General features: G+C 48.9%; 1 protein-coding gene across 4 annotated transcripts; it reads left to right on the top strand.

The window, feature by feature from the left end:
* Dcaf4 (DDB1 and CUL4 associated factor 4) lies at nucleotides 1-25437 on the top strand. 4 transcript variants are annotated; one of them, XM_052739372.1, is made up of 14 exons: nucleotides 1-104; nucleotides 7879-7972; nucleotides 11281-11381; nucleotides 11911-12068; nucleotides 12690-12772; nucleotides 14955-15057; nucleotides 16726-16869; nucleotides 18351-18400; nucleotides 19629-19708; nucleotides 21044-21142; nucleotides 21270-21367; nucleotides 21913-22086; nucleotides 22882-22996; nucleotides 24270-25437. In XM_052739372.1, the coding sequence occupies exons 2-14, from the start codon at nucleotides 7887-7889 to the stop codon at nucleotides 24500-24502; spliced, it is 1524 nt and encodes a 507-aa protein (XP_052595332.1). In that variant the 5' UTR covers nucleotides 1-104; nucleotides 7879-7886; the 3' UTR covers nucleotides 24503-25437. The 4 variants fall into 4 exon arrangements, with proteins under 4 accessions (XP_052595332.1, XP_052595331.1, XP_052595333.1 ...); XM_052739371.1 differs by having other exon boundaries at nucleotides 21041-21142; XM_052739373.1 differs by lacking the exons at nucleotides 1-104; nucleotides 11911-12068 and having other exon boundaries at nucleotides 21041-21142.

Genomic DNA, 25437 nt, shown 5'->3' with positions numbered 1-25437 from the left:
CTATGGGCTGCGACAACATTGACCAGGATGGTCTTTCCGGGTCCTCGCACGCTTCTCTGTGCTCCAGCCGGCCTGTGCTGCGGTTGGGAGAACCGTTTGTGCAGGTAAGCGTGTTCCGATGCCTGCCAGCGCCCCTGGGTGCCGAAGGCGGGTGTCGCTGTACCCACGCAGAGGTCGGGGAAGGCCGAGCTAAGGGCAGGAGGAATGAGCAAGTGATACACAGCCGGAGTGGGCGTGGGCCCGGGCCTGGCGGGTACAGCGGGGTCCCCAGGGTCACCTAGTAGCGACCGACCCACAGGCCCAGGGCTGTCGCCTCCGTTGAAATTCGGGCGGTGATGGAGCACCAGCCCAGTAGTACTTTTTGGTATGAATTTTGGAAGAGGTTCTTGTTTTGGTTTTTGTGTGTGTTTATTTTTGTGTGTATGGGTATTTGGCTTGTGTGTGTGTGTGTGTGTGTGTGTGTGTGTGCGCGCGCGCGTGCCTGGTGTCCATGGCGGCCAGAAGAAGGCAGACAGATCCCATGGAACTGGATGGTTGCAGCCGCCATGCGGGATGCTGGGAATCGAATCTGGGTCCTCAGTGCTCTTAACCACTGAGCCATGCCTACACACACACACACCTTTTTTTTTTTTTTTTTTTTTTTGGTTTTTCGAGACAGGGTTTCTCTGTGCAGCTTTGCGCCTTTCCTGGGACTCACTTGGTAGCCCAGGCTGGCCTCGAACTCACAGAGATCCGCCTGGCTCTGCCTCCCGAGTGCTGGGATTAAAGGCGTGCGCCACCACCGCCCGGCTTATTTTTATTTATTTATTTATTTTTTGGTTTTTTTCGAGACAGGGTTTCTCTGTGCAGCTTTGCGCCTTTCCTGGGACTCACTTGGTAGCCCAGGCTGGCCTCGAACTCACAGAGATCCGCCTGGCTCTGCCTCCCGAGTGCTGGGATTAAAGGCGTGCGCCACCACTGCCCGGCTTATTTTTATTTTTTATTATGTGTGTGGGTGTGTGCACTTACACGCCTGTGGAAAATGGAAGAGACCAAATGTGTCAGACACCTGGAGCTGTAGATTCAGACGTGAGCTCCTGTGTGAGTGCTGAGTATTGAACCAGGGTTCTCTGAAGAGCTGCAAGTGTTCTTAACCGCGGAGCCATCCCTCCAGCCCTAGCGGTAGAGAGGCTAAGTGGTAGCTTGCCTGAGGTTTTGGACAGGCTGGTGGTATATGGAAGAGTTAGTAAGCCCTGGTGTGGACCAGCCTCAATTCTCCGCCACACCATGTTGTGCATTATTGAGGAAGACCGTCCTTCCACACCATTTCTTCACAAGCCGGGTGCATTTGTGGTCTCCTTAGTGACTTTGGGAAGCACAACCTTCCGGATACCTTTGAGAGCCACAGACACCGTCTTATGTGTGGAGCAGGGCAGTAAGAAGGAGGGGGAAAAAAAACTAATGAATCAGCTTCCTGGAGAAGTCAAACACCCTATGTCTGGAAATTGAGTTGTAAATAACAGTGGAAATTAGTTGAGGTGCTGTGCCATGGATGATTGCGCCCAGAGGTGACGGGGACCCCCTCTTGCACCCTTAATGCGACTTTGTTAGATAGATATTGTTAGTTCTATATATCTCGGTTTCCATGTTGTAAAGTGGGGTTTAATTTTACTGTTGTGTGTGATGCTTTTGGGCAGGTGTGCATGTGGAGGTCCGGGGCAGCTTGGTGGAGGTGGTTCTCCTGTGGATTTCAGGGATGGAATTTATAAGGCTAGGGGCATGTGGGAGTGAATGCTGCTTGTGTGGCAGTGCCCTCTACAAGAGCAGCAAGTGCTCTTAACTACAGAGCCACCTCTCCAGCCCTTTATTTTAGGTTTTACGCTGGACAGAACTCCTAATGAGCCATCTGCATTTTCCCATTTCCCTCCTTGTTCACTCATGGTCCACACTACTGAGGGTGGAAACTTTTTTTTTTTTTTTTTTTTTGGTTTTTTGAGACAGGGTTTCTCTGTGTAGCTTTGCACTTTTCCTGGAACTCTCTCTGTAGCCCAGGCTGACCTTGAACTCACAGAGATCCACCTGGCTCTGCCTCCCAAGTGCTGGGATTAAAGGCGTGTGCTACCACCGCCCGGCTTGGAAACCTTATTGAAGGGACTGTTTTTTTTATGCTGGATTATACCAGCATTAGCATTTTGCATCTTCCTGTGTCTTAGGAATCAAGAGTCTTACTGAATTTTCCTATGATTGCATTATTTCTCACCTTATTTATGTATTTAATTTTTGTGTGTATAGTTGAGTGTTGTTGTGTGGAAGTTAGAGGACATCCTAAGATGTCATTTGTCACCTTTTTTGAGCCAGGATCTCTTGTTCCCTCTTAGTTCATTGAGCTAGCTGACCTTGGAACTTATGAGGCGTTTCCTGCCTCCACCTTCCATCTTACAGTAGGCGTGAAACCTTGTTCTGGGGGTTCCAACCCATATGAGTGGCAGGTGCTCACCCTCCTGTCTCCCCAGCCCTCACTGAATGCCATAATAGCGTGCTGTTACGTAGTACATTTGCAAGGTTGTGCAGCCACCGTTAACTATTTAATTGCCAAGTACTTTTATCATTATCCCCAAACCCCAAGTCTTCCAGCCATGTGTTGGGGTAAAGTGGTGTAGCCCCAGGACCCCCAACTAAGATGTCCCCCAAGTGCTCAGGCTATATTTGGGTAGCAAAGAGCCCAGAAGCGCTGTACCACCCACCCATACATGCTGTTGCTCTCATAGAGCTCCCAGCCCCAGGCTCTGGGATCTGCTGCTTAGCTGGTGCTTGCTGCCATGTACAGAGCCCCAGTAAACCCGGGCCTTTTGCTAGGACCTACAACATGGGGAATATCGAGCCAGGCCTGGAAGGTCCTGGAGGACAGGAAAGGCTGAATGTAGGCTGTTGGATCCTCAGACCACACACAGAGCCTTACCTCTTCATATGTAGGAAACTGCCTGACAACAGGAAAAAAACCCAACCTCCCAAAGAATGAAAGAAACAAGCAGACCTTTGCTAAGCTCTGGATGTAAAGCGGGGCTTGAGCAACTGCAAACAGACTGGGTTTGCTTGACTTCTGGACCATCCGCAAGGAAAGGTCGGGAGCCAAAGGAGTTGAGCCTTGGAAAGCATTGTAAAAATAAAATGAGGGAGCTGGAGAAATGGCTCAGGGGTTAAGAGAGCTACCTGCTCTTCCAGAGGTCCTGAGTTCAACTCCCAGCAACCACGTGGTGGCTCACAACCATCTGTAATGAGATCTGGTGCCCTCTTCTGGCCTGCAGGCATTCCTGCATGTAGAATACTGTATATATGATAAATAAATCTTTAAAAACTTTAAAAAAAATAAAATGAGGTGGCCTCCTGGTGCCACAGGCAGTGGAGAGTGCAGAAGCCTAAGCAGGTCCCCAGATTATAAAGAACACGTTGGCTGTTAACCTGATAGTGGGCCTGTACCCCAGCATCTCCGGAGTTATAGGGGAAACTTTAGGGCCAGGCTGGCCTTGACCTCGATATATAGCCAATGGTGACCTTGAACTCCTGATCCCTGTCTGGCTTTGCGGATGTATCTGGACAGGGCAGAAACCCACTTGGCAACTAAGGATCAGCAGATAGTGGAGACTGTATGGGGGAAGGGTAAATTTTAAGCACACTTATTTCTCCTCATTTCCATTTTTATCTCAAAATGACTTAGACTCCAGATTCTTAAATTGTGCAGCTTCATAGTAGCCTGTTATCTCCAAATGAAATGCTACTGAAAGTGGCATTAATTAAAGGGAACTCTGGTGAGTGGAAATAATGGGTTATAAAATACTGTACTCCCGGGTATTTAAACACCCTCCATGGTGATGTGTGATCTTTTTCATAATTTACGATTATGGACTTCAAGCCAGGTGTGATGGTGCACATCTGTAAACATAGCTTGTGAGGGGCTGAGGCAGGAAGAATCACATGTTCAACGCTAGTATAGAGAGGACCCCCCCCAAAAAAATTGTAGATTTCAAACTATTTGATGTTTAATATAATTGGTAATGCTGTCATAAGTAGTTGGGGGTTTTTTGTTTTGCTTTGGTTTTTGGTTTTTGGTGACATGGTTTCTCTGTATAGCCTTGGCTAGCCTGGAACTTGCTCTGTAGATCAAGTGTGTGTGTGTGTGTGTGTGTGTGTGTGTGTGTGTCTATGTATGTATGTATGTATGTATGTATGTATTCTGAGGGGCGTGGAGAGGAACCAAAGCTAAAGGAACAGATCTGAAAGCCATTGAGCGTGGTGACACAGACCAAGTTAAATGTGGCTCCAGAGCCATATGCACAGTGAGAATTCAACACAAAGAGATAATTTTGCCTGATAGCAATATGAAAAAACAGTACACATCATGGGGTCTACACATCATGGGGTCTAAATTAATCCTTCCCAACCAAGGGCAAGTGGTGGATCACAACTGTCTGTTTACTGTACCAGGGAATCTGACTCCCTCCTCTGGCCTCCTGGCCAATAGGCACTCATGCACAGGCAAAGCACCCATACACATAAAATAAAGAGAGAAAACAAAACAGGAATAAAGTGAACTAGGTGAAAACATGTTAAGTGGAAAAAACCAGATTCAGAAGGCCTTGTATTTTTGGGATAACTTGTATATGAAATCTTTAGGACAGGCAAATTGGGCTGGTTTTTTAGGCTTCCTAGTAAAGTCTTTTGTTGTGAATAGTTGCTATTCCAGTTAACTCAAATACATTTAATTCATAAAGGAGCTGTTTTATATTTGCAGGAATAAGAATGACTATTTCAGTAGGTTAAAGTGCTTGCTCTGCAGGCCTGCAAGCCTATGTAGCTGAGTTCCACCCTCCGAGCCCAGTGGAAGGAGAGAATTAATGCCCAAAAGTTGTCTTCTGACCTCGTACGCTGTGGCACATGTACACCCATATTCACACACGTAATGAATAAATCTCTAAGAAGAGACTTTACACTTTCGCTAATGAAGTGTCAGCTTAGAAACTAGCCAGCTCTGTAGCATTCTGTCTATTTCAAGTCTGTCTCTTCCCCATTTTTACCTACTTTCAAAATAAAAGAGTCTTATATTGTGGCGTTCTGGCCCTCCCCCAAGTTTGCTTCCCCACCACCCTTTCATATTTTTGTTTTGTTTTTTTCTTTTCTTTTCTTTTTTTTTTTTGGTTTTCGAGACAGAGTTTCTCTGTGTAGCTTTGGAGCCTGTCCTGGAACTCACGCTGTAGCCTAGGCTGGCCTCGAACTCACAGAGATCCGCCTGGCTCTGCCTCCCGAGTGCTGGGATTAAAGGCGTGCGCCACCACCGCCCGGCCCCTTTTCATATTTTTGAGCTAGTCTCCTATGAAGCCCAGGTTGGCTTCCTGAGATCAGTTATCCCAAATCAGGCTTTTGGGCTCCACTCCTCCATCCTTGGTGTCCCGGCTCCCGATGCCTCCAGTTAGTCACTTCCTAGTCCCAGTTCCTCTGCAGTCCATGAAGGTCCCGCCCCGCCTCTTTCCACTTGAGTGCCACCTCTAGTTTGTGAGAGTTTGCCCTGCCGCAGTGTCCGGCCTCTCTTGCTCCCTTTCTGACAGGGGTGATGAAGCCTGGAGCTCTCCTCAGCCTGACCTGCCTGCCTCTCAGTCTCTTCTGCAGTCCCTTGTACTTGACTCTGAAGGCACCAAAGTGCTCCTCCTGTGTCATCATCTGTCCCGTCCTGTTACACACACACACACACACACACACACACACACACACACACACACACACACACACACACGGCTATCATTCCTTGCTCTCCTGCTAGGATGTGAGTGGTGTCGTGAGGCGGGGGAGAGGGGAGGGGCGCCGCACGGCTCTGCCCAATTCCCAGTGCCTGATGCACATCGGGTGTTCTGTACATATAAAATACTAAGGGAAAACATCCAGCAGAAGGAAGCTACCTAGGGTTTGAAGTAAGGCGGGGCTAGAGAGAAAGCTTAGTGGTTAAAACACTGGCTTTAATTTTCAGAGGACCTTGTTTTGATTCCCAGCACCCACATGGCGGCTTATAATTGTAACTCTAGTCCCTCCCTTCTCCTGGCCTCCTTGGGTACCAGGCACACAAGTGATGCACAGACATACATGTAGGCAAACCACCCATACACATTTTGTTTTTGAGTATCTCATAAGTGAAGAGAGCGAGAAGTAAAACTCAATAGTCGTCAGGCCCCGGACCCTGGATTCAGCCCGAGCTTATTTATTTATTTATTTCAGAATAAAGAGTAAAGAGCAGCAGGTTTGTTATTGTTTTGGATTTTTTTTGGTTTGGTTTGGTTTTTGCTCAGCAGTAATTTCCACATAGCCAACTAGGTCAGTGGGTGCTAAGAAATGAAACAGTAACACGGGATCTCTTGCCTAGCGTGCGCAAAGACCCTGAGATCTCCAGCTCTGCAGCAAAACAAAAAAAGGAATTCACAAATCGTGAGACAGGAGTGTATAAGCAAAGCTTAAAACAGACAAATTAATGCAGACGGAGACCACAGTGTGGGTCTTGAGAGTGAACCTGTATTTTAGAAAAGTATACTGTTCATCCTTGAACATGTCCTGGGTTTTGGTTTTTTTTTGTTTTTGTTTTTGTTTTTGTTTTTCTTGGGTAGCTCAGGCTAATCTCAATCTCCCTGTATAACCCAAAGGATAACCTTGAACGTTCAACCCTCTTGCTTACCCTCCCATGCTGGGGGTTACAAGAGTACCACCAGGCCTTAAGGTTTATTTATTTTTATTTTGTGTGTATGGGTATTTCCTGCATGTATGTCTGTGCACTGTGGGCAGTTGGTGCTGGAAGAAGAAGGCCCTGGGGGTACATGTGGTAGTCAGAGGACAACTTGGAGTTGACGCCACCATTTGGGTCCTGGGTTCAAACTCTCCTCATATTTGGTGAAGAGCATCTTTACCACCCACTGAACAATTTACCAACCCTCACCTTTTTTTAAAATTATGTGTATGTGAGGGTAGGGTGTGTGCATGTGAGTACAGGTGCCCTCCAGAGCCAGAAGAACACTTGGATCCCCTGGAGCTGGGGTTAACAAGCGGTTATGAGCCACCTGATACCAGTGCTGGGAACCGAACTCAAGTCCTCTGCAAGACCAATGCATGCTCTCATACCTTCTGGGTTCTTTTGAGAGTCTCGCTAGGCAGCCTAGGCTGGCCCTAACTTAGTGACCTCCCTGCCTCAACCTGCCAAGTGCAGGAATGGGGACTAAGTGAGGCTCCCCAGCTTTGACCATAAGGACCGCTAGTTGCTACCTCAGCAAGAGCATTTTAGCAGAATGCTGGGGGTGGGGAGATGAAGACATTGAATTTGTAGATCACTTTTCCGGAGTGTTTCTGCGCCTTTGCAGTAGAGAGGGAGCACCAGCAGGAATAAGAGGGAGCCATTAAACATGAACTAACTGTGATGTCCCCAGGGGAAGATGAGGTAGACATCTAGGTGGAGAGAGTGTCTTGGAAAGGCAAGAGACAGACATTAATTTCTCCAAGACAAGAGTAAGAATTCACCCAAAGCCAGGCTTGGTGGTACAGGCTCTGAGTTCGAGGCCAGCCTGAACATTCTACAAAGCAAGTTCCAGGACAGCCAGGGCTACACAGAGAAACCCTGTCTGGAGGATTGGGGAGAGGATGAAAAAGAATTCACACAAGTGTGTGTGGAGAAGATGTGCAGAGTTGAGGTGTTCGCATCTGATCACGTCTCGTCTCTGTAGTGGTGGGAAGGGATACTGGGAAAGTGCCAGAAGCAGACTTTGGGGAAGGCTTGAGTGGTGGGCTCACCAGTGGCCATCGTCAGCATGGTGGAGCTGCTGGGCAAGTGGGAGAGCACACAGCTGGGTGTCTGATGTTGTTTTTCTCTCACAGGAACAGAAATGAGTAGAAGCGCCTGGCAGAGTAGAAGACGCGGGCGAAGCCGCCAGCAGAACCCCGCCTTCAGTCAGGGTGACCCTAGTGAGAGGTAAGTGTACAAGTTTGGGGGCCAGCTTTGCCCAGTGCCATCCTGGCTGTCCAGTACAATGCCCACACATGTACTCGCCTCCCAGAAGGAGTCGGCAGTGGAGCCAGTAGGCCCAAAAGCTTGACATGTTGCCATCAGCCCACTGCTCCAGGGAGTGAGGGCAGCCACACTCTTTCATGGTGACTGGCTTCTGACCAGAGTGCCAGCCATAAGGCTACTGGTAGAATTTTTTGACACAAATGGAGATCTGCTTTTCCATTTGGAGACTTGGGAAGGGCAAAAAAAAAAATCTTTCTGGAAATAATATCTAAGGTTAGTCCTGGGAAAGGGCTTATAAAATATGTACTTAACATATATGTTGCTTATATAAATGTATGTAGTATGTAGCATAATTACATAATATATGCAAATCTTTATGTGGACTATATATATATATATTTTTTTTTTTTTTTTTTGGTGTGTGAGTGGGGGGTTTCTACATAGCTCTGACTGTTCTGAAACTCACTTTGTAGTCCTTGAACTCATAGTGCATGTGCCAGTCGTCATCCCCCCACACTACCATCCCACCCACCCCCGGCATACCAAGTTTTTTTAAGAATTATTTATGTACTTATGTACACAGTGTTCTGCCTGCAGGCCAGTTGAGGGCACCAGATCTCATTACAGATAGTTGTGAGCCACCATGTGGTTGCTGGGAATTGAATTCAGGACCTTTGGAAGAGCAGCCAGTGCTCTTAACTGTAGCTAAAGTTTTCCTGCCTGGCCCACAGTCAGGACAAATCTCTCTCACCTGCCAGTCCCACAGCCGCTCAGATCCGACCAAGTAAACACAGAGACTTATATTGGTTACAAACTGTATGGCCACAGCAGGCTTCTTGCTAACTGTTCTTACAGCTTAAATTAATCCATTTCCATTAATCTATATCTTGCCACATGGCTCATGGCTTACCGGCATCTTCACATGCTGTTTCTCATCATAGCGGCTGGCAGTGTCTCTCTGACTCAGCCTTCCACTTCCCAGCTTTATTCTCCTCCTTGTCCCGCCTACACTTCCTGCCTAGCCACTGGCCAATCAGTGGTTTATTTATTGACTAATCAGCAACACATTTGCCATACAGAACATCCCACAGCACTTAACCCCTGAGCCATCTCTCCAGCCCACCAAGTCTTACTATACACAAAAGTATACAAAGAATAAAGCAGTGACTGCTGTGTGCCCAGCCACCTTAGACTGTCCTTAAAATCCCCAGTATACACATTTTCCACATCACATTACGTTTGTTATCCTGCATGAAGTACAAGCATGCCCATTTCAGACAAGTTCCTCCTCACCACCCACTCCCGCATCGTCACCTGGCCTTGGGTGAGGACTCCCAGGACTTCTGACAGGAAGTCTTCCCTTGGCTTCACAGGCTGTCCCCTCTTTACAGCACATGTGCCTGTTGCAAATTCTTCCACATGCCGGTCCTCCTTTTATGCATTTTGGGGCGGTGGGGTTGCGTGCCATGGCGTACATGTGACGGCGAGGGGACAGCTTGGGGAATCAGTTCTTTTCTTCACCATGTGAGTCCCAGGAATCAAACTCAGGTCATCAGACTTGACCACAAACACCTTCATCCACTTAGTTGTCTGGCCAACCCAGTCCTCCTTTTAAAACAGATAAATTTGGAGGTGACAGGAGTTGAGTGGGTATGAACTCTTGCTGCCATTGTGGAAGGAAAGAACCAACTCCCTCGAGTTGACCTCCACATGCATGCTTGCCCATGCATGCTTGCCCACACCCATACACATTTTCAATTCTTTTTTTTTTTTTTTTTCAATTTCTAAACACAGGGTCATGATGTCAAATATCAAGGTACTCTCCAGAATAAATTAACACAAACAGTAACAAAACCCTTTGAAGATTATGGGAGAAAGAACAGAACTATGACTCTGGGAGGTCTACTTTCCCATCTAAAATGGCTCTGTCCCATAAAACCACCCTGGCTTGACCGTATAAAAACCCTTAATAGGCTGCCTGGCCCTGGGAGTCCTCAGCACGTAGAGAGCTCACTGGGTATAATTCTCGAATTTGGCCCATACTGTAGAAAGATCAGCACTACACCCATTGTTGGTATGTTTTGTTAGGAGAGCCATGGATACTTTTTGGGCCCCAGGCCTTACCCCACAAGCCAGAACGGGTAGCAAGATGTGATCTATGAGATTCGCCGCCAGTTTTGGCAGAGTGGTTTGGAAACCTGCTGGGCACAGCCACTTTCTGGGCTCTATGTGGAAAAAATGGAGCAGCAGTCCTTGGATGAGAAAGACCATCATTTGTCATGACACTTAATCCATCCTCCTGCTGATCACAGATGGGCTGCCTCAGAAAGCTCTGGACAGAAAAAGGAGAGAAAGTAATTTTCCCTGCAGCTGTGCATAGCGTCAGTATTGATGGGACACAGGCTGGTCTTTGCTTCCCTCAGCCTAGCTTTGCAAATTTCCTTTTATTGTGTGTGGGGAGAGGGATTCTCTCAGGATTCTCACCCTATATTTCAGCGTGTAATTGCCACCGAGGCCACTGATGGCTTTACAAATCCAGTGTGTTAGCCATGCCCCCATCCTAATATGGAGGAAATTACCTCTGTTCCCTAAATCCCAGTTTCTCCATCTGCAAGGTTGTCTAGCCAGATAAAATTGAAACTCTTCTGCTGCTGAAGCCAATAAGGAATGAAACTCATCTGGCTTTGTAAATGCTGCTAAACAGATAGCACAGCTAGTAATATCCTCATTGACAAAGATTTCTGGTTTTCTTTTCATCGTGGAAAATTCCAAAAGACCTCACGACATGCAAAAGGCCCAAGTGAGAAACTAAGGAATTCCTATGACAGGTGTCCTCTTAGGAAGGGAGGGAGGGAGAGAGAAGAGGGGGGAAGAAAGAGAGGGGCTGGCCCTTGTTTTGATGTGTTTGCAGACAGGGGCTAGTGCTCCCCAAATAATCACAAAGGTCAGGTGAAGGCTACAGACCTGCTCGTGTAGGACCTTCAGTCAGAGTGACTGAGAACTGGCTGGGGAGATGGCCTTGTTTGATTCCCTGGAACCCATATCTAAAAGCCAGGTGTGGCATCGTGTGCTTGCACTCCCCATACTAGGAAGGCAGAGGGAAACATAGCCCTGGGGCTCACCAGCCAGCCCCGTCTATTTTGTGAGGTCTAGGCCAATGAGAGATCCTGTCTCAAAAAGACAGATAGTGCCTAAGTGTGGACACCCAAGACTGGCCTTTGCCCTTCGTGAACACACACACTCACACTGCCACAACTGTGTGTCAACAGGTCCACCACAGAGACATCGCAGAGCCCACAAGATTCTGACCACCATGATGCTGAGGCCCCATCAACCTCGTCCAGCAGAGCTGGAACATCGTCCGTACCAGGTAGGCAGGAAGATGGGTAGGGCTCCTAGCTTGCCTGGAGGAAAGATTTTAAAAAAGCTCATCCTGCCTCAAACCAGGTAGTGTGTCTGTCCTGGCAGCCATTCCTCAGCCAGGACTTGGCTGTGTCTCTTCGTAGGGGGAGGGGGAGGGGGAGGTGGTTGGGAGGCCTTTTTCGGTTTTTTAAGACAAGGTTTCTCTGTGTAGCTTTGGAGCCTGTCCTGGAACTCGCTCTGTAGCCCAGGCTAGCCTTGAACTCACAGATATCCGCCTGGCTCTGCCTCCCAAGTGCTGGGATTAAAGGCATGCGCCACCACCACCCGGAGGGAGTCCATTCTTGACTTGAGGGAATTCTAAAAGCAAATGGATCTGCTGAAGGAGCCAGGTGTCGGGAATGATTCTGGAGGAGATGGTCTCTCCAGTACAGAACTCAGCAACTGACCGTGACTGTCGCTGAACCAGCAGAAAAGACACACAGACGATTAGGTGGGTCAGTGTTTTCATTTAGTCAGTTGAATTCTTTTTCTTAAAGATCTTCCGGGCTTTTATTTCGACCCTGAAAAGAACCGCTACTTCCGTTTACTCCCTGGTCACAACAACTGCAACCCCCTCACAAAGGAGGGCATCCGGCACAAGGAGCTGGAGAGCAGAAGGCTGCAGCTGCTGCACCAAGAGGACAAGCAGAAAAAGGTGGGCCTCACCCTCGGCTGCCCCGTGTCCTCTCCTCCGACAGCACCCTCTGCTGCTGAAAGCAGGTGGCCCATCAGACGCCCCGGGACACTCAGCGAGAGGATGGCAGTGTGCTGTCAGATTTTCCCGGGCATGGATGATGAAAAGAGCAGGCAAGGACCCCATCTCCTACCCTGTTTCTGTCTGCTGACATAGACCTTGGCGTCTGGCCTTGCTCTGCACACACCAGCCTGTTGTTGCCTGTCCAGGAGCCCAGACGGAGGTGTGGCATTGACTCTCCAGCACAGCCCACAGGACTGCCTTGTGCTTGGGTTTCCTTCCCGCCAATGAGAGGAGACTTGGAGAGGACACCATCGAATTTCTGTCCACTTAATACCGGTTTCTCTGATTGTGTCCTGTGGGACCTCCTGTTACCCAAACCACAGCACAGATAAATCTCCAGTGGCTTTTTGTTTTTGTTTTTGTTTTTGTTTTTTTGGGCAAGGTCTTGAAAGTACTATGTGTCCAAGGATGGCTTTGCACTGGTGTCCAGGATCCACCTCCCCAATGTTAGAACTCCAGGTCTGTACCACCATGGCTACCATCACTGAATCTTCCTTTTCTTTTTTTAAATAAACTTAGAAAATTACCAGAATAGGATTTAACGCATCTTCCATCCTACGAAAAAACCAGCTGGGTTTTCTCAACACGGCCAGTTATTGCCGGTAAGACAATGCCTTGGTTTGTCTTGAATGTTCTTTCCTGTCCTTATTTCTGTAGTCCACAAATCTAGTCAGATGAGACCTTGTGCTACTCTGTGAGAAGTCTTCAGAGCTGAGGATCTTTAGTTTGCTGGCTGCCTTCTACATCTTTTTGGTTTTTCAAGACAAGGTTTCTCTGTGTATCCCTGGCTATCCTGGAACTAGCTCTGTAGACCAAGCTGGCCTTGAACTCAGAGATCTGCCTGCCTCTCTGCCTCCTGAGTGCTGGGTTTAAAAGGAATATGCCACCACTGCATGGCTCCTTTTTTATTTAAGCCAGGTCTGGTGACACATAACTTTTAATCCCAGAACTCTGGAGGCAGATCCCCTGGGACTGGAGTTACAGACAGTTGTGAGTTGGTGGGAATTGAACCGGCCATTCTGGGCTCAGTCTCCAGCCCTACCTTGGTTTTACCGATTACACAAACCCTCCCTCCACAGCCAGGTCTGCCTGCTGTACCTTAAACAGCTCTGAGTAACTGCTACTCTCCTCAGCAAGGGATCGAGACTCCTGAGGGTCTAGTAAGAGAGGAGAAGGGATTTATAGAAATTAGTCGGGACTCTGTGATGCTCACAGTAACTTCATTCCTGAGACCCCTTCTGGTGACACGTGTGGCATTAAGTGAGTGTGTATGTACTCCACTTCACCAGAATGCTTGTGATGGGAGGCCAGGGATGTAGCTCAGCATCCAGTCATGCTTGCTTCACGTGTCTGATTCAGTCCCCCAGCATTTCCAAAAGTTGTATTATTTTTGTGACAGCTGTTATGAATCTAACTAGACCTGGCAAGATAAGCTGATAACTCCTCCCATTTTCTAAAGAGGAAATTGAGGTTCAGAGTGGAGTGACTTGCTGCAGGTAAAAACAGGACCTGTCGGACTCCAGCCCCTGATCCTAACCCCTACACTCTACTTCCTCTACATGTATGTGAGGGAGACCAGTGCGCGCTTCAGGGAAGGCCAGCCACGCAGGAGTGGCTCACAGTCTCCTATGTTTCCTTTCTAAGAAGGAAGAGTCTCCTCAGAAAGAGCTCTTCTGCTTGAGCTGGAAAGGAAGCCATGCTTTGGAAGAGGAAAGGGGCAGTGAGGTGGGGGGCCACATCCTGGACTCTTCTAGTTCACTCTGTGCCCCTCAGCGGCTTGCTCATCTCTCAGGCACAGCCTCGTCATCCCAAGAGAAAGTTTGTACTAGGTGACTGGGTCTGATCCCTCTGGAGTCTAATCTTGGATTTGGGGAAGGGCTGCCCAGTGGTTTGGTTTATTCGTCCTTAGCGTTCTCTGTGAGAACTGATGTGGAGATAGATGAGTGTGGGGAAAGGCAGAGTCCCAGGTGTTTCCCTTCTTTAGTAGTTGAGACATGACCTCCTGGAGATTCTAAACTAAATCATCCTCCTCTGGTTTGAGACCAGCCTGGTCTACAAAGTGAGTTCCAGGACAGCCAGGGCTACACAGAAAAACCCTGTCTCAGGAAAAAAAAAAATCATCTTAGGCTGGAGAGATGGCTCAGTGGTTAAGAGCACTGGCAGCTCTTCCAGAGGTCCTAAGTTTAATTCCCAGCAACCAAATGGTGGGTCACAACCATCTGTAATAAGATCTTATGCCCTCTTCTGGCATGTAGGTATAGATGCAGATAGAGCACTATATACATAAAATAAATAAATCTTTAAAAATAAATAGCCGAGCGGTGGTGGCGCACGCCTTTAATCCCAGCACTCGGGAGGCAGAGGCAGGTGGATCTCTGTGAGTTCGAGGCCAGCCTGGACTACCAAGTGAGTTCCAGGAAAGGCGCAAAGCTACACAGAGAAACCCTGTCTTGAAAAAAAAAAACAAACAAACAAACAAACAAAAAAACAAAAAACAAAAAAAAAAAAATAAAAATAAATAAATAAATAAAGCTGGGCAGTGGTGGTAGCATATGCCTTTAATCCCAGCATTTGCGAGTCAGAGGCAGGTGAATCTCTGTGAGTTCGAGGCCAGCCTGGTCTACAGAGTGAGTTCCAGGACAGCCAGGGCTGTTCCACAGAGAAGCCCTGTCTGGAAAACAAACAGAAGAAGTCATCTTCCCACAGAGGTGGTTCTAGAAGCGTGCACCCCGGCATCAGACTGTGGTGTCCATTCCCTCCCTCTATTTCTGTTTCCGTCCTCAGTTTATCCCATGAGCTTCGGGTGAGCTGCATGGAGAGGAGAAAGGTAGAGATTCAGAGCTCAGATCCTTCTGCTCTAACAAGTGACCTGTTCAACTTCATCCTGGTGAGTGACACGTGTCTGTGGGTCCTCGGGTGTGGCTGCCACTGCTGGCTCATTGTTAGTGTTCACCACGCCTGGCTAACAAGCTGATTACTGTGGAAACAGGTGTCTGTCCTTTGGTTTGGTGGGAGTTTTTGCTGTTTTAAGAGTGTGTGTGTGACTCACTCTTCAGTCCTGTCCCACAACATAAAGCCTGGGTCTTCTCCCTGGCCATGGCGTGTGCAGCTGAAGGTACACAGTGTGGTACACGTCCACGTGCCCTCGGCTGCAGCACAGTGTGGTACACATCCACGTGCCCTCAGCTGTAGCAGTGTGGCACACATCCACGTGCCCTCAGCTTTAGCACAGTGTGGTACACATCCACGTGCCCTCGGCTGCAGCACAGTGGGGGTTTTGTTTTTTTTTTTTTGCTCAGTGTCCATAGTTCCCACAGTGGCAGGGCCCTATGGACCTCCATCACATCGTTTGTAGGAAGTGGAAGGTCTCTATTTACTGAGACCTGGGCTTGATGGAAATTAAGGCCCACCAGTAGAGCCTGTGGACATTGTCAAGGAGCCAGCGTGTGCCCTGCAGAGGAAGGATCCGCCCCTCTCCATGGGCCTCCTGAGTGTATGTCTTGCCAGGAAGGCCACCTCCTTCCTGGAGGCCAAAGGGAAGCCTGGGAGAGTGAGACTAGGCCATGGAAGTAGTGATGGGCTAGCGGGATGGGAGGCCACAGCCACAGAGTGACCCTTGAGGTCACCCGGGTCTCGAGCAGAGCCCACCCATGAAAGGAGTATTGGGGTCAGGCCCAGATTCTCCACTGCCGCAGCCCTTGTGATGGCAGTGGGATCTGAATCAGCAGATCATTCGCTGCGGTGGGTCCCTCCAGCCCCTTCCCTGGCACACTGTGCAGTCTGCTGGTGCACGTGCCTTCGGTAGAGCAGTCTCCCGCCACCAGCATCACGTGGGACTGGCTGGCTTGTATGGCCAGAGGACTGGGAAGGCAGTTTTCCACATTTGATTCTCCACTGGTAGGTTCATCCAGGCACGTAACTCTTCAAGCTTGTAGAGTAGGGGGAATTTCACGTGTGTGTGTGTGTGTGTGTGTGTGTGTGTGTGTGTGTGTGTGTGTATACAAGCACATGGTTACATATAAAAAAAAGATAAATATGGAAATTTAGTTTGAAATAACAATGTTATGTTTTGTCTGGAATTCTATTGGGGGAAGTTTAGGGAGTGTTTTTTGAGACAAGGGAACTATGTACCCCAGGCTGACCTCAAACTCAGTTTTCCTGCCTTAGTTAGCTTCCTAAGTGTTGGTATTACAGGCACTGTGTTGTATTTTTAAATTAAATACAGCAGGGTCGCACTATGCAGCTGGCCTAGAACTCACAGAGTTCTCCATGGCTTTCATGGTAGCCATATGGTATAGTTCTCTGGGCCAACATTCAGATCCTCCCAAACTCAGTTCTGAGGTAGTCACTAAAGACACCAGACTTCCTGGCCATGACCGCTCTTTACCATCTTCATCCATGCCTCAGAAATGGCAGGGCAGACTCTGAGCTTTGCTCGAAATCACTACATTGAGCAGGAGCTAAGTTAGGACCCTGCCATATTCCCTTATGGAGAGGAGCTTAGGCAGCCGCATGGCTCAGCCCGAGAGATCACTTACAGCCTGTCTCCCTCCAGGCAGATACTAGCAGTGACTGCCTCTTCACAGTGAATGATGTCAAAATTGGAGGATCCAAGTACGGCATCATCAACCTGCAGGGTCTGAAGGCCCCCACGTTCAAGGTGCACATGCATGAAAACCTGTATTTCACCAACAGGAAGGTATGTCCTGTCCTGCCTCTCCAGCCTTGCAGCACACTTGATTTGGGCCTAGGACACTGCTTAGTTCCTTAAATTCAGCAGGGAAAGGGAAAAGAGCTTTGTGAAGAATACAGGAAGAGCTATCTCACTTGGGGACAGATGACTTGTTAGTTCCTGAGAGCCCACAGGAAAAGGAAGGCCCAGAGCATCTTAAGTCAGGAGAGAAATTTAGTTGAGGTGGTTGGGGCGGCCTCAAGGCCGTGTGCTCACTGGCCATCAGGACATTCTTTTTTAAAGGATCAGAATCGATGTGAAGGGGTGTGGTTCCTGGAGTGTGGGCTGCGGTAGTCACAGCCTGGATGGAGTCTGCCCCTGGGCATCACAAATGTCTGGTGCTCGCTGACCAAGAGCAGCCTTTAAACTACATCTAAGAGGCTGTGATGTCCTGCTCAGCGGGCACATGAGCCACAAGGTAGATCGGGGTGAGCCAGGTGTGGAGCTGGAATCTCAGTATACAAGAAGGCTGAGACTGGAGAGTTGCCCTTTGCCTGAGGTTAGCCTGAGCTACAGGGCGAACCTAGCTGTGTTTTTTCCTGTCTCGGAGGAGGCAGAGAAAGGAAGGAAGGAAAGAAACCCTGGTGGGGTAAAGCAAGACATGGCACACCTTTGGTTAAGAGTACACTTGTCTCCTGGCCCCATAAGTTAGAGAACTCAGGACTGGATTGGGGGTGTGGGGTGCCAGATACCTTAGCATGGGACCCATGCTGGTGTGCAAGGACTGAAGCCTGGAGTTTGCTTCCTTCCTGTACCTCTTAGGTCCCAACGTGTCTGAGCAGAGAGCCCCACTACCCTCAGGATGCTTCGTTCAACCTGTTTTAAGAGAAAACCTAAAGAAAGAAGTCACATGTCAACCTTCCTAATGCTGCGACCCTTTAATACATTTCCTTATGTTGTGGTGACCCCCAACCATAAAATTATTTCAATGATAATTTCATAACTGTAATTTTGCTGCTGTTAAAAATCGTAACGTAAATATCTAATATACAGGATATCTGATATGCGATCCCTGTGAAAGGGCCACTTGACAACCCTCCCAAAGGGGTCACAGCCCACAGGTTGAGAACCTCTATATTAAGGGGTAACTTAGTGGTAGAGTGCTTGCCTAGTATGTTCAGAGCTTTGAGTTTAGTCTCAGTACTGTGTGGGCTGGAGGGTCATGTGTCTGTATCCCTATAAGTCTTTTTTAATTTTAAGGTGTGTGTGCGTATGCATGCACATACATGTACACATGTATCTCTGTGCATCCAGGAGAGGTTGTTGGGTCTCCTGGAGCTGGCATTACTGGTGCGGGTGCTGGGACCCAAACTCAGGGTCTCTGTAAGAGCAGCAAGCGCTGAGCCATCTCTCCAGCCCCTACAAGCTGTTTTCTAGAAGAAAAGCATTGACCATTGTTCCCATGAGCGGCAGTTCCTAATCTTTCTCTCGTCCCACTCCCTCTCCAGGTGAACTCTGTGTGCTGGGCCTCACTCAGTCACTTGGACTCCCACATCCTGTATCCTTTGGCAGGTGAATAGGTGTAGTGGATAACCACGCCCTGGCATGGACCTAAGCATCTGTGGAGATGGCAGAGGGGTAGACCGTTCTGCACCCTTGGCTCCCGTTTTGGACACAGACTACACCAGGTCCATAGCAGGGAGTCTCCATAAGCAACTGAAGTGCAGAGGTGGCTGTTTACTGGATGGTGATGAAGTTGCTGTGGGCCAGACAGCTGGGACTTGATGTGTAACTGCTAGAGACCGCACTGGACCCTAGGAAGTCTGACTCCAGACCCTACCTGCTCCACCACTGACATATATGTCATATATGACTATAGTCTCGGGCTCTTGGGTCACCAGACTGACCCATCAGCCCCGCCAGGGGAGTCAGTGCTTTGGTGAAGGAGTCAAGTAAAAAGGATTAGTACAGCCCTAACAAGGTAGCCAGCCATGAGGTGGCGTGAGAAAGCAGAGACTGGGGGAACACCGAGGAAGGCAGAGGGGAGTACTTTGACCCTGAGCACAAGACTATAATCTCAGACCTGTGCCTTTAGAACACAGGTTTCTGGCCTCTCAGTAAGCCCACGGGGCTCTTCTCTAGGAACACAGTAGCCTACTGTGATGGGGCCTGGGCTTTCTTTGTAAAATGTGTTTAACACACGTTCATGACACTTATCATTGGTTCAGTCCATAACTAATGAGTTCTTTTTTTTTTTTTTTTTTTTTTTTTTTTGTTTTGTTTTGTTTTGTTTTTCGAGACAGGGTTTCTCTGTGTAGCGTTGCGCCTTTCCTGGGACTCACTTGGTAGCCCAGGCTGGCCTCGAACTCACAGAGATCCGCCTGGCTCTGCCTCCCAAGTGCTGGGATTAAAGGCGTGCGCCACCACCGCCCGGCTACTAATGAGTTCTTAAGCCTGTGTGCTGTCATTGAACTTGAGACTTAATTCATCACATGCACAGGCAAATACATGTGCAGACATGTTGTACCATGGCCTCAACAAACTCACTTCGCTTTGAAAACCCTAGTTCTCTGGTAGAAGACAGGAAACAGACTGAAAGGAACCAAAAGTTTTTAGCTGTCTGTGACATTATGTTCCTGAAGAAACTGAACCTGGATGTAAAAGTGTTGTATCTGGACTCTCCACCCTCCTTTGTATTTTATAATTTCCTGAAAGATACTGATGACCATTCTTCTCCCAGAGGAGGGCCCTGTCCATACCTGACTTTCCTTAACAGATTTTTGCAGCCTGTGCCTCATGGGCCTTGCAGAGACACCAGGCTGTGCCACCCTGCTCCCAGCATCTCTGTTCGTCAGTAATCACCAAGGTACTACGGAGTCCTTTCCTTTGTCTTTGAGGAAGGCCTGTGTCCTCTGTCTCCCTGGGGTCTCGTGGAGACATGGGTGCCAGAAGCTGGACGACCCCGGTTCAGCACATGGGGTGGGGTGGGCAGCACTGTGGGAGGGTTCCCAGAGTCTGCCCCGGATCACTGCAGTTTAGAGTTGGCTGTTTTTTATAAACCCTTTGAGGTCATTTCAGCAACCAGAGCAAAGTGCACATGACTAGCCAGTACAAGACATCAAAACATTGGTTTGAGCTGCCTATAGCGATCATTCAGAAGGCATTGGTTCAGCTCCCAAGTGTGGTAGGCGTGCTGGCTGGCTGGCAGCAATTTGACTGCTCCTTCTGGCAGACTTCTGCATGTGGTTTGCAGACATCAGGCAGAGCTGGCCCAAAACACAGCTACTCCGTTCCACGTTCAAGCACACTGCTTGCTCTCTGGAAGATGTAGGCCGTACCTACCCCAGCAGGTTGGCTCTTCCGGGAAGTAGATGAGGCCGTGAACATTTAGCCCTGTTGGCATCTCACTGCCCAACAAACTTGTGGAGTATATATCTTACCACTTTACAGATAAGGAAACTGAGGTAAAGAGCCAGTCAAATTTTGCCCCACAAAACTAGTTTTTTAGTGCTAGGAGGCTTGTTATTAATTCCCTTAGGGAACTATGCGAAGTACAAGCAGAAATTGGAAAGGAGTGTGGAGAGACTTCTGGGGTACTGGTGCTTCCTCGTGGTGGGCACAGGCTGATTCTCCCTTGAGGTGTTCTCTCAGTTCATAGTTTCGGGGTTTGACTTGAACAGGCTGTTGGTATTGGGACCAGGACGGAAACCACAGTCCCTGTGACCCCACTCGGCCCTGGAACAGTGTTATTATCACTGTGAATGCCACAGTCTGCCCCGAGAACACAAGTTGCTCCTTGAGCAGACATCCCTCCTGAGTCATTCTCTAGTAACCACAGAATCCAGTAAAGGTCCTTGTCTTGGTCCTAGAGTCCTGGAGGCTGGGAATTCCAGCGGCATACTCCAGACTCTGGGGAGGACAGCCCATTAGTGCTGATGTCATTCTGTTGAAAATCCACCATTGCCACGTTGGAGGCCCATCTGCATGACCTCATCAAATCCTGGTCACTTCCCAAAGGCTCCATCACTGAAGTGCATCATTGTAGGACTTGGGGGTAGTTGTTGCAGATATGGACTCTGGGAGACATCTAAACCACAGCTTTTCCCAGTGGTGTCCCAGATCTGGTGGTTGCTCGCCTGGTAACATAGAGGTGTTCCTGGGCCTAGAAGGCTGCCCGGTTTCCCTTTGTTTCTCTTAGCAGGTACCGACCAGCCTGGCATGCTCTGCAGTTTCCAGATCCCTGGTGCCTGGTCCTGTGCCTGGTCCCTGAACATCCAGGCAAATAACTGCTTCAGTACCGGTGAGCCATGGCCACATCCCTGGGTGTCAAGTAAAGAACTCCACAGACCTGGAGGTCCACCCAGCAGTTCCTTTCCCCAGACTGCCAGCATCCCTGGTCTCAGGGACCCATTTCTTGTCTCCACCAGGTTTGTCTCGGAGGGTCTTACTGACCAATGCGGTGACAGGACACCGGCAGTCATATGGGACCAACAGTGATGTCCTGGCTCAGCAATTTGCAGTCAAGGTTGGTTGGATCGGGAAGGGTATAACAGAAGGTCCCCACAGTGAAAATGTTTGTGGGAGTGGAACTGGATTTCCCTGGCGTAGCATCTGGGCTGCCGCCTCTTCTACAAGAAGAAAAGCACGGGAATGATCGGTGGGCACTTTGTTTGCTTGGGGTTTTTATAGGTTAGTTGTTTTGGTTTGGTTTCATTTCCTTGAGACAGAATCTCGAGGAATCTCCGCCTTGAACTGGTGGATCTCTGAGTTCGAGGCCAGCCTGGTCTATAGAGCGAGTTCCAGGACAGCCAGGGCTACACAGGGAAACCCTATCTCGAAAAAAAGAAAGGACGCCTAAGGGGCAGTGGTGCTCCCTCTAAGCACCTACAAGCTCACCACAGGGTGGACGCTGGAGAACACACAGGGTCCATGTCTTCAACCTCTTATAAGAACTCAGACTTCCTTCTAAGTCCATTGAGACCCAAACTCATACCAACCCTAATGCCAGGGCATACCCTTCCATTCTTAGGGGCCGGTGGTAAAAACTGGGTGCTGCCCCTCCCTCCACAGGCTCCTTTACTTTTTAATGGCTGTCGTTCTGGGGAGATCTTTGCCATTGACCTACGTTCTCCAAGTCAAGCCAAGGGCTGGAAGGCCACCCGCATCTTCCATGACTCAGCAGTGACCTCTGTGCGGGTCCTCAAGGAAGAGCAATACCTGATGGCATCAGACATGGCTGGAAAGGTGGGAGATCCTGACTTCAGGCCTCAGAAGGGTAGGGTGCAGGCCTGTAAGAGACCCCGGTACCAAGACACCAGGGTAGGGCCTATCTTGAAGTTCTTTTGATACTCCACATGAGCTTAATCTTGCCTAGATACAAGTGCAGAAGGGCCTCTGGGTCTGTGATTTTGATGGACTCAAGCTTAGGAGTTAACGGCATCAGTCTCCATAATCAGAAAAGGCCACTGGAGATCACTCCAAATGTAGCATGAATCTTAAAAGTTCTTATTAATAAAACAAACCTGGAGCCAAGTATTGGGGTGAACACTGGGAGATCAGAGAAGCAGAACAAGCCACAGCTAACCTCACCTGGCCAACTTCTCAGCTGATCTTGTTTCCTCAGACTGGAAGCCTCTGTGTCCTCATATCCAAATGGCTCTCAGCTGAACTGTGCTGCTCAAAACCTAAAAGCTTAACCAGCCAAATGCTTCTAGTTTCTGGTCCTCACACCTTATATATCTTTCTGCTTTCTGTCTCACTCCCTGGGATTAAAGGTGTGAGTCACCATGCTTGGCTGTATCCTTGAACACATGGATTTCTGCCTCTGGAATGCTAAGATTAAAGGCGTGTGCTACCACTGCCTATCCTCTATGTTTAATATTGTGGCTGTTCTGTCTCTGACCCCAGATAAGTTTATTAGGGTGCACAATATTTCGGGGAACATAGTACCACCTCACTCCACCCTTGCAGCTTCATACCTGGTAGTCACAGAGTTCCTGCTAGACCCTTCCAAGTAACCCTTTGTGCTTCTTCCCCCAGATCAAGTTGTGGGACCTGAGGGCCACCAACTGTGTGCAGCAGTATGAAGGTCATGTGAATGAGTATGCCTACCTGCCCCTGCATCTGCATGAGGAGGAAGGGATCCTGGTGGCAGGTGTGTGGGGAAGGGGAGGTCCGTCCATCAATGCTGCCTGTGAGGGCTCTCACATCCTACACAGCAGAGGGAAAAGGTGGTCAGACTAGGGCTAAATAACGGGAATTCTGGGCCACTGCCAGCATCACCTCAGAAACAGGCAGGTGATGATCAGTAATACAGCAGCTGGGGACGGAGTTGGACTGGAGGTCAGGCCTCTTGGAGTCACAGGATTCCATCAGGCACCAATCTTACCTAAAAGCTGCCCATTCTGCTCACATTCCTCCCTTCAGAAGATGCTGAGAAATTAAGGGTACTGAAGTGCTTGGATCCTGGCCCTTTCACATTACCCATGATCTACAGAGGAGCAGCAGCAGCTGTCTGGCCACTGAGCCCTGAGGGAATTAAAGTAACTACAGATCGTACTATGTCCAGGCCACAACATAAAATCAGTGTTTCTACACATGGAACAGTCGGCCCTTGACATGTTCTAGGTCTTCCTGAGGCCTCCTCTGGGCTAATGTCCCTACAGACAGTACTCATTCCCTGTTAGAATCCTGGGGGCCAAGCAGCAATACTGTGCTGAAGCTTTAGCTGTACTCAAGCGTCTTCAACGCCAGCACGGGGCTTGCTCCTACAGTGACGGTCCTGAGTCTCTCGAGAGTTCTCATGTGCTGGATAGCAGGCAAAAGATCAGCCATGCTGAGAGGCAGGCACGGGGTCTGCACAGCTGCAGTAGCAAACCCCATGCTCCAAGTGTGGGCCTACGGTCACCAAGTACTCAACTGAAATCTGATTGCTGAAACCCCACAGACCTCTAGGAGCATGGAGCATCTGGGCTGTCACAATCCATGGTGTCGCGTGCCACAGTACTCAGAACTAGGAGTCCTGCAGACTTTAACTTCAACCAGAAATAGCTGGCATCTGCTCTGCCAGGATGTAACGAAGTTGAGAGATCTTCCTGGCTAGCTCATCAAAAGGAACCCAGCTGCCTGGACTCTAGATCAGCTAGACTCCCGCTTGAGAAGAGTCCCTAGCCGTGAGCCAGGTGCCGACTGAGCCACTGCTGTGTCACAGCCAGCCAGTTCATCCTTGTCACTTTGAACAGCTGCGGCTAGTTCGGGTTCTGGAGCAACAGACCAACCCATGGTCTTAATTTTAAGAACTATATTAGCAGAAACACCTTCCACCAGTGGGTTTGTGTTTGGCCCTGGGAGGTCCTAAGAAGCCTTGTCTACATGCCCTAACTTTCTTTGCATTCTCTAACCTCTGTGTCGTCTTCCCTCTTTCTTAGTGGGCCAAGACTGCTACACAAGAATCTGGAGCCTCCATGATGCCCACCTGCTCAGAACCATACCTTCCCCATACCCCACCTCCAAAGCCAACATTCCTAGTGTGGCCTTTTCTCCTCGCCTTGGGGGCCCCCAGGGAGCCCCAGGGCTGCTCATGGCTGTCCAGCAGGACCTTTACTGTTTTTCCTACAGCTCATTGTGTCCAGGCAATCTGGAGGAAGGCAGGTGGGAGTGAATGGCAGCTCCCTTCAGTTTCTAACAAGGACTTTTTAAGTGGCGCCTGATGTATTCAGTTGGTGTTGTTCAGCTTGAGGGCAGTGCAAAGTGGTTGACATGGGGGGGCTGGATAATGACTCAGCTGTTAAGAGCATTGGTTGCTCTTCCAGAGGACCAGGTTCAATTCCCAGCACCTACATGGCAGCTTACAGCCGTCTTCAATTCCAGTTCCAGAATCCAATACCCTCTTCTGGCCTTAGCACCAGGCATGCATGTGGTACAGACATAACATGCAGGCAAAACACCCATATACATAAAACAAAAAATGCAATTTTTTTCCAAGTAGTTTATGTGGAATAAGTTCAGTAAAGTGGCAGTTAAATTGTGGGTTCGGGGACATGAAAGGCCTTTTCCTAGGAGGTACTTCTTGGCTTTTCCTATTGAATTCCATAGACATTTCCCCCATTCATTGGCAAAGCAAAATTAATTAAAGCTACTGCTGACACCAGGAACCATCCATGGTGGAGACTGAGTGGTCAGTGCTGCAGCCCCAGGAAGAGCTGCCTCATCTACCCTGGAGAAAGGCATCGGGTGCAGAGGGAGCAGCAGGCCATGGCTTTGTGTCTGCGGATTCAGGGCCAGCATTGAAGCCATTTACATTGCCTTCTCAGACGATGCCAATAAGTCCTGGATTCTTCTGTTACCATGCACAGGCATTGGAAGGGACGGCGGATCTCTTCGAGTGCTGTGGCTCTAAACAGTCCTGAACACACCTTTCTTGAGTCTTCAGGATGTGTAAGGGACAGCCGCTTCTGTTACAGTGACTTGAATGTCAGCTCTAAAGCCCAAGGCCACATTTGGCTTTGACTTTTTTGCAATCTTGGAGCTGCAGTTTATGAAATATTTATAGTGTTAAAATCCTTTCTACCAACCAATAAAGTAAAAAGAAGCATG

The sequence above is a fragment of the Peromyscus californicus genome, unplaced genomic scaffold (assembly GCF_007827085.1).
Source record: "Peromyscus californicus insignis strain IS unplaced genomic scaffold, ASM782708v3 Scaffold_15__1_contigs__length_86483966, whole genome shotgun sequence".
In the NCBI taxonomy this organism is placed as follows: domain Eukaryota; kingdom Metazoa; phylum Chordata; class Mammalia; order Rodentia; family Cricetidae; genus Peromyscus; species Peromyscus californicus.
Note: the sequence above shows the minus strand (reverse complement) of the source record. Positions and strands in the feature narration are given on the sequence as shown.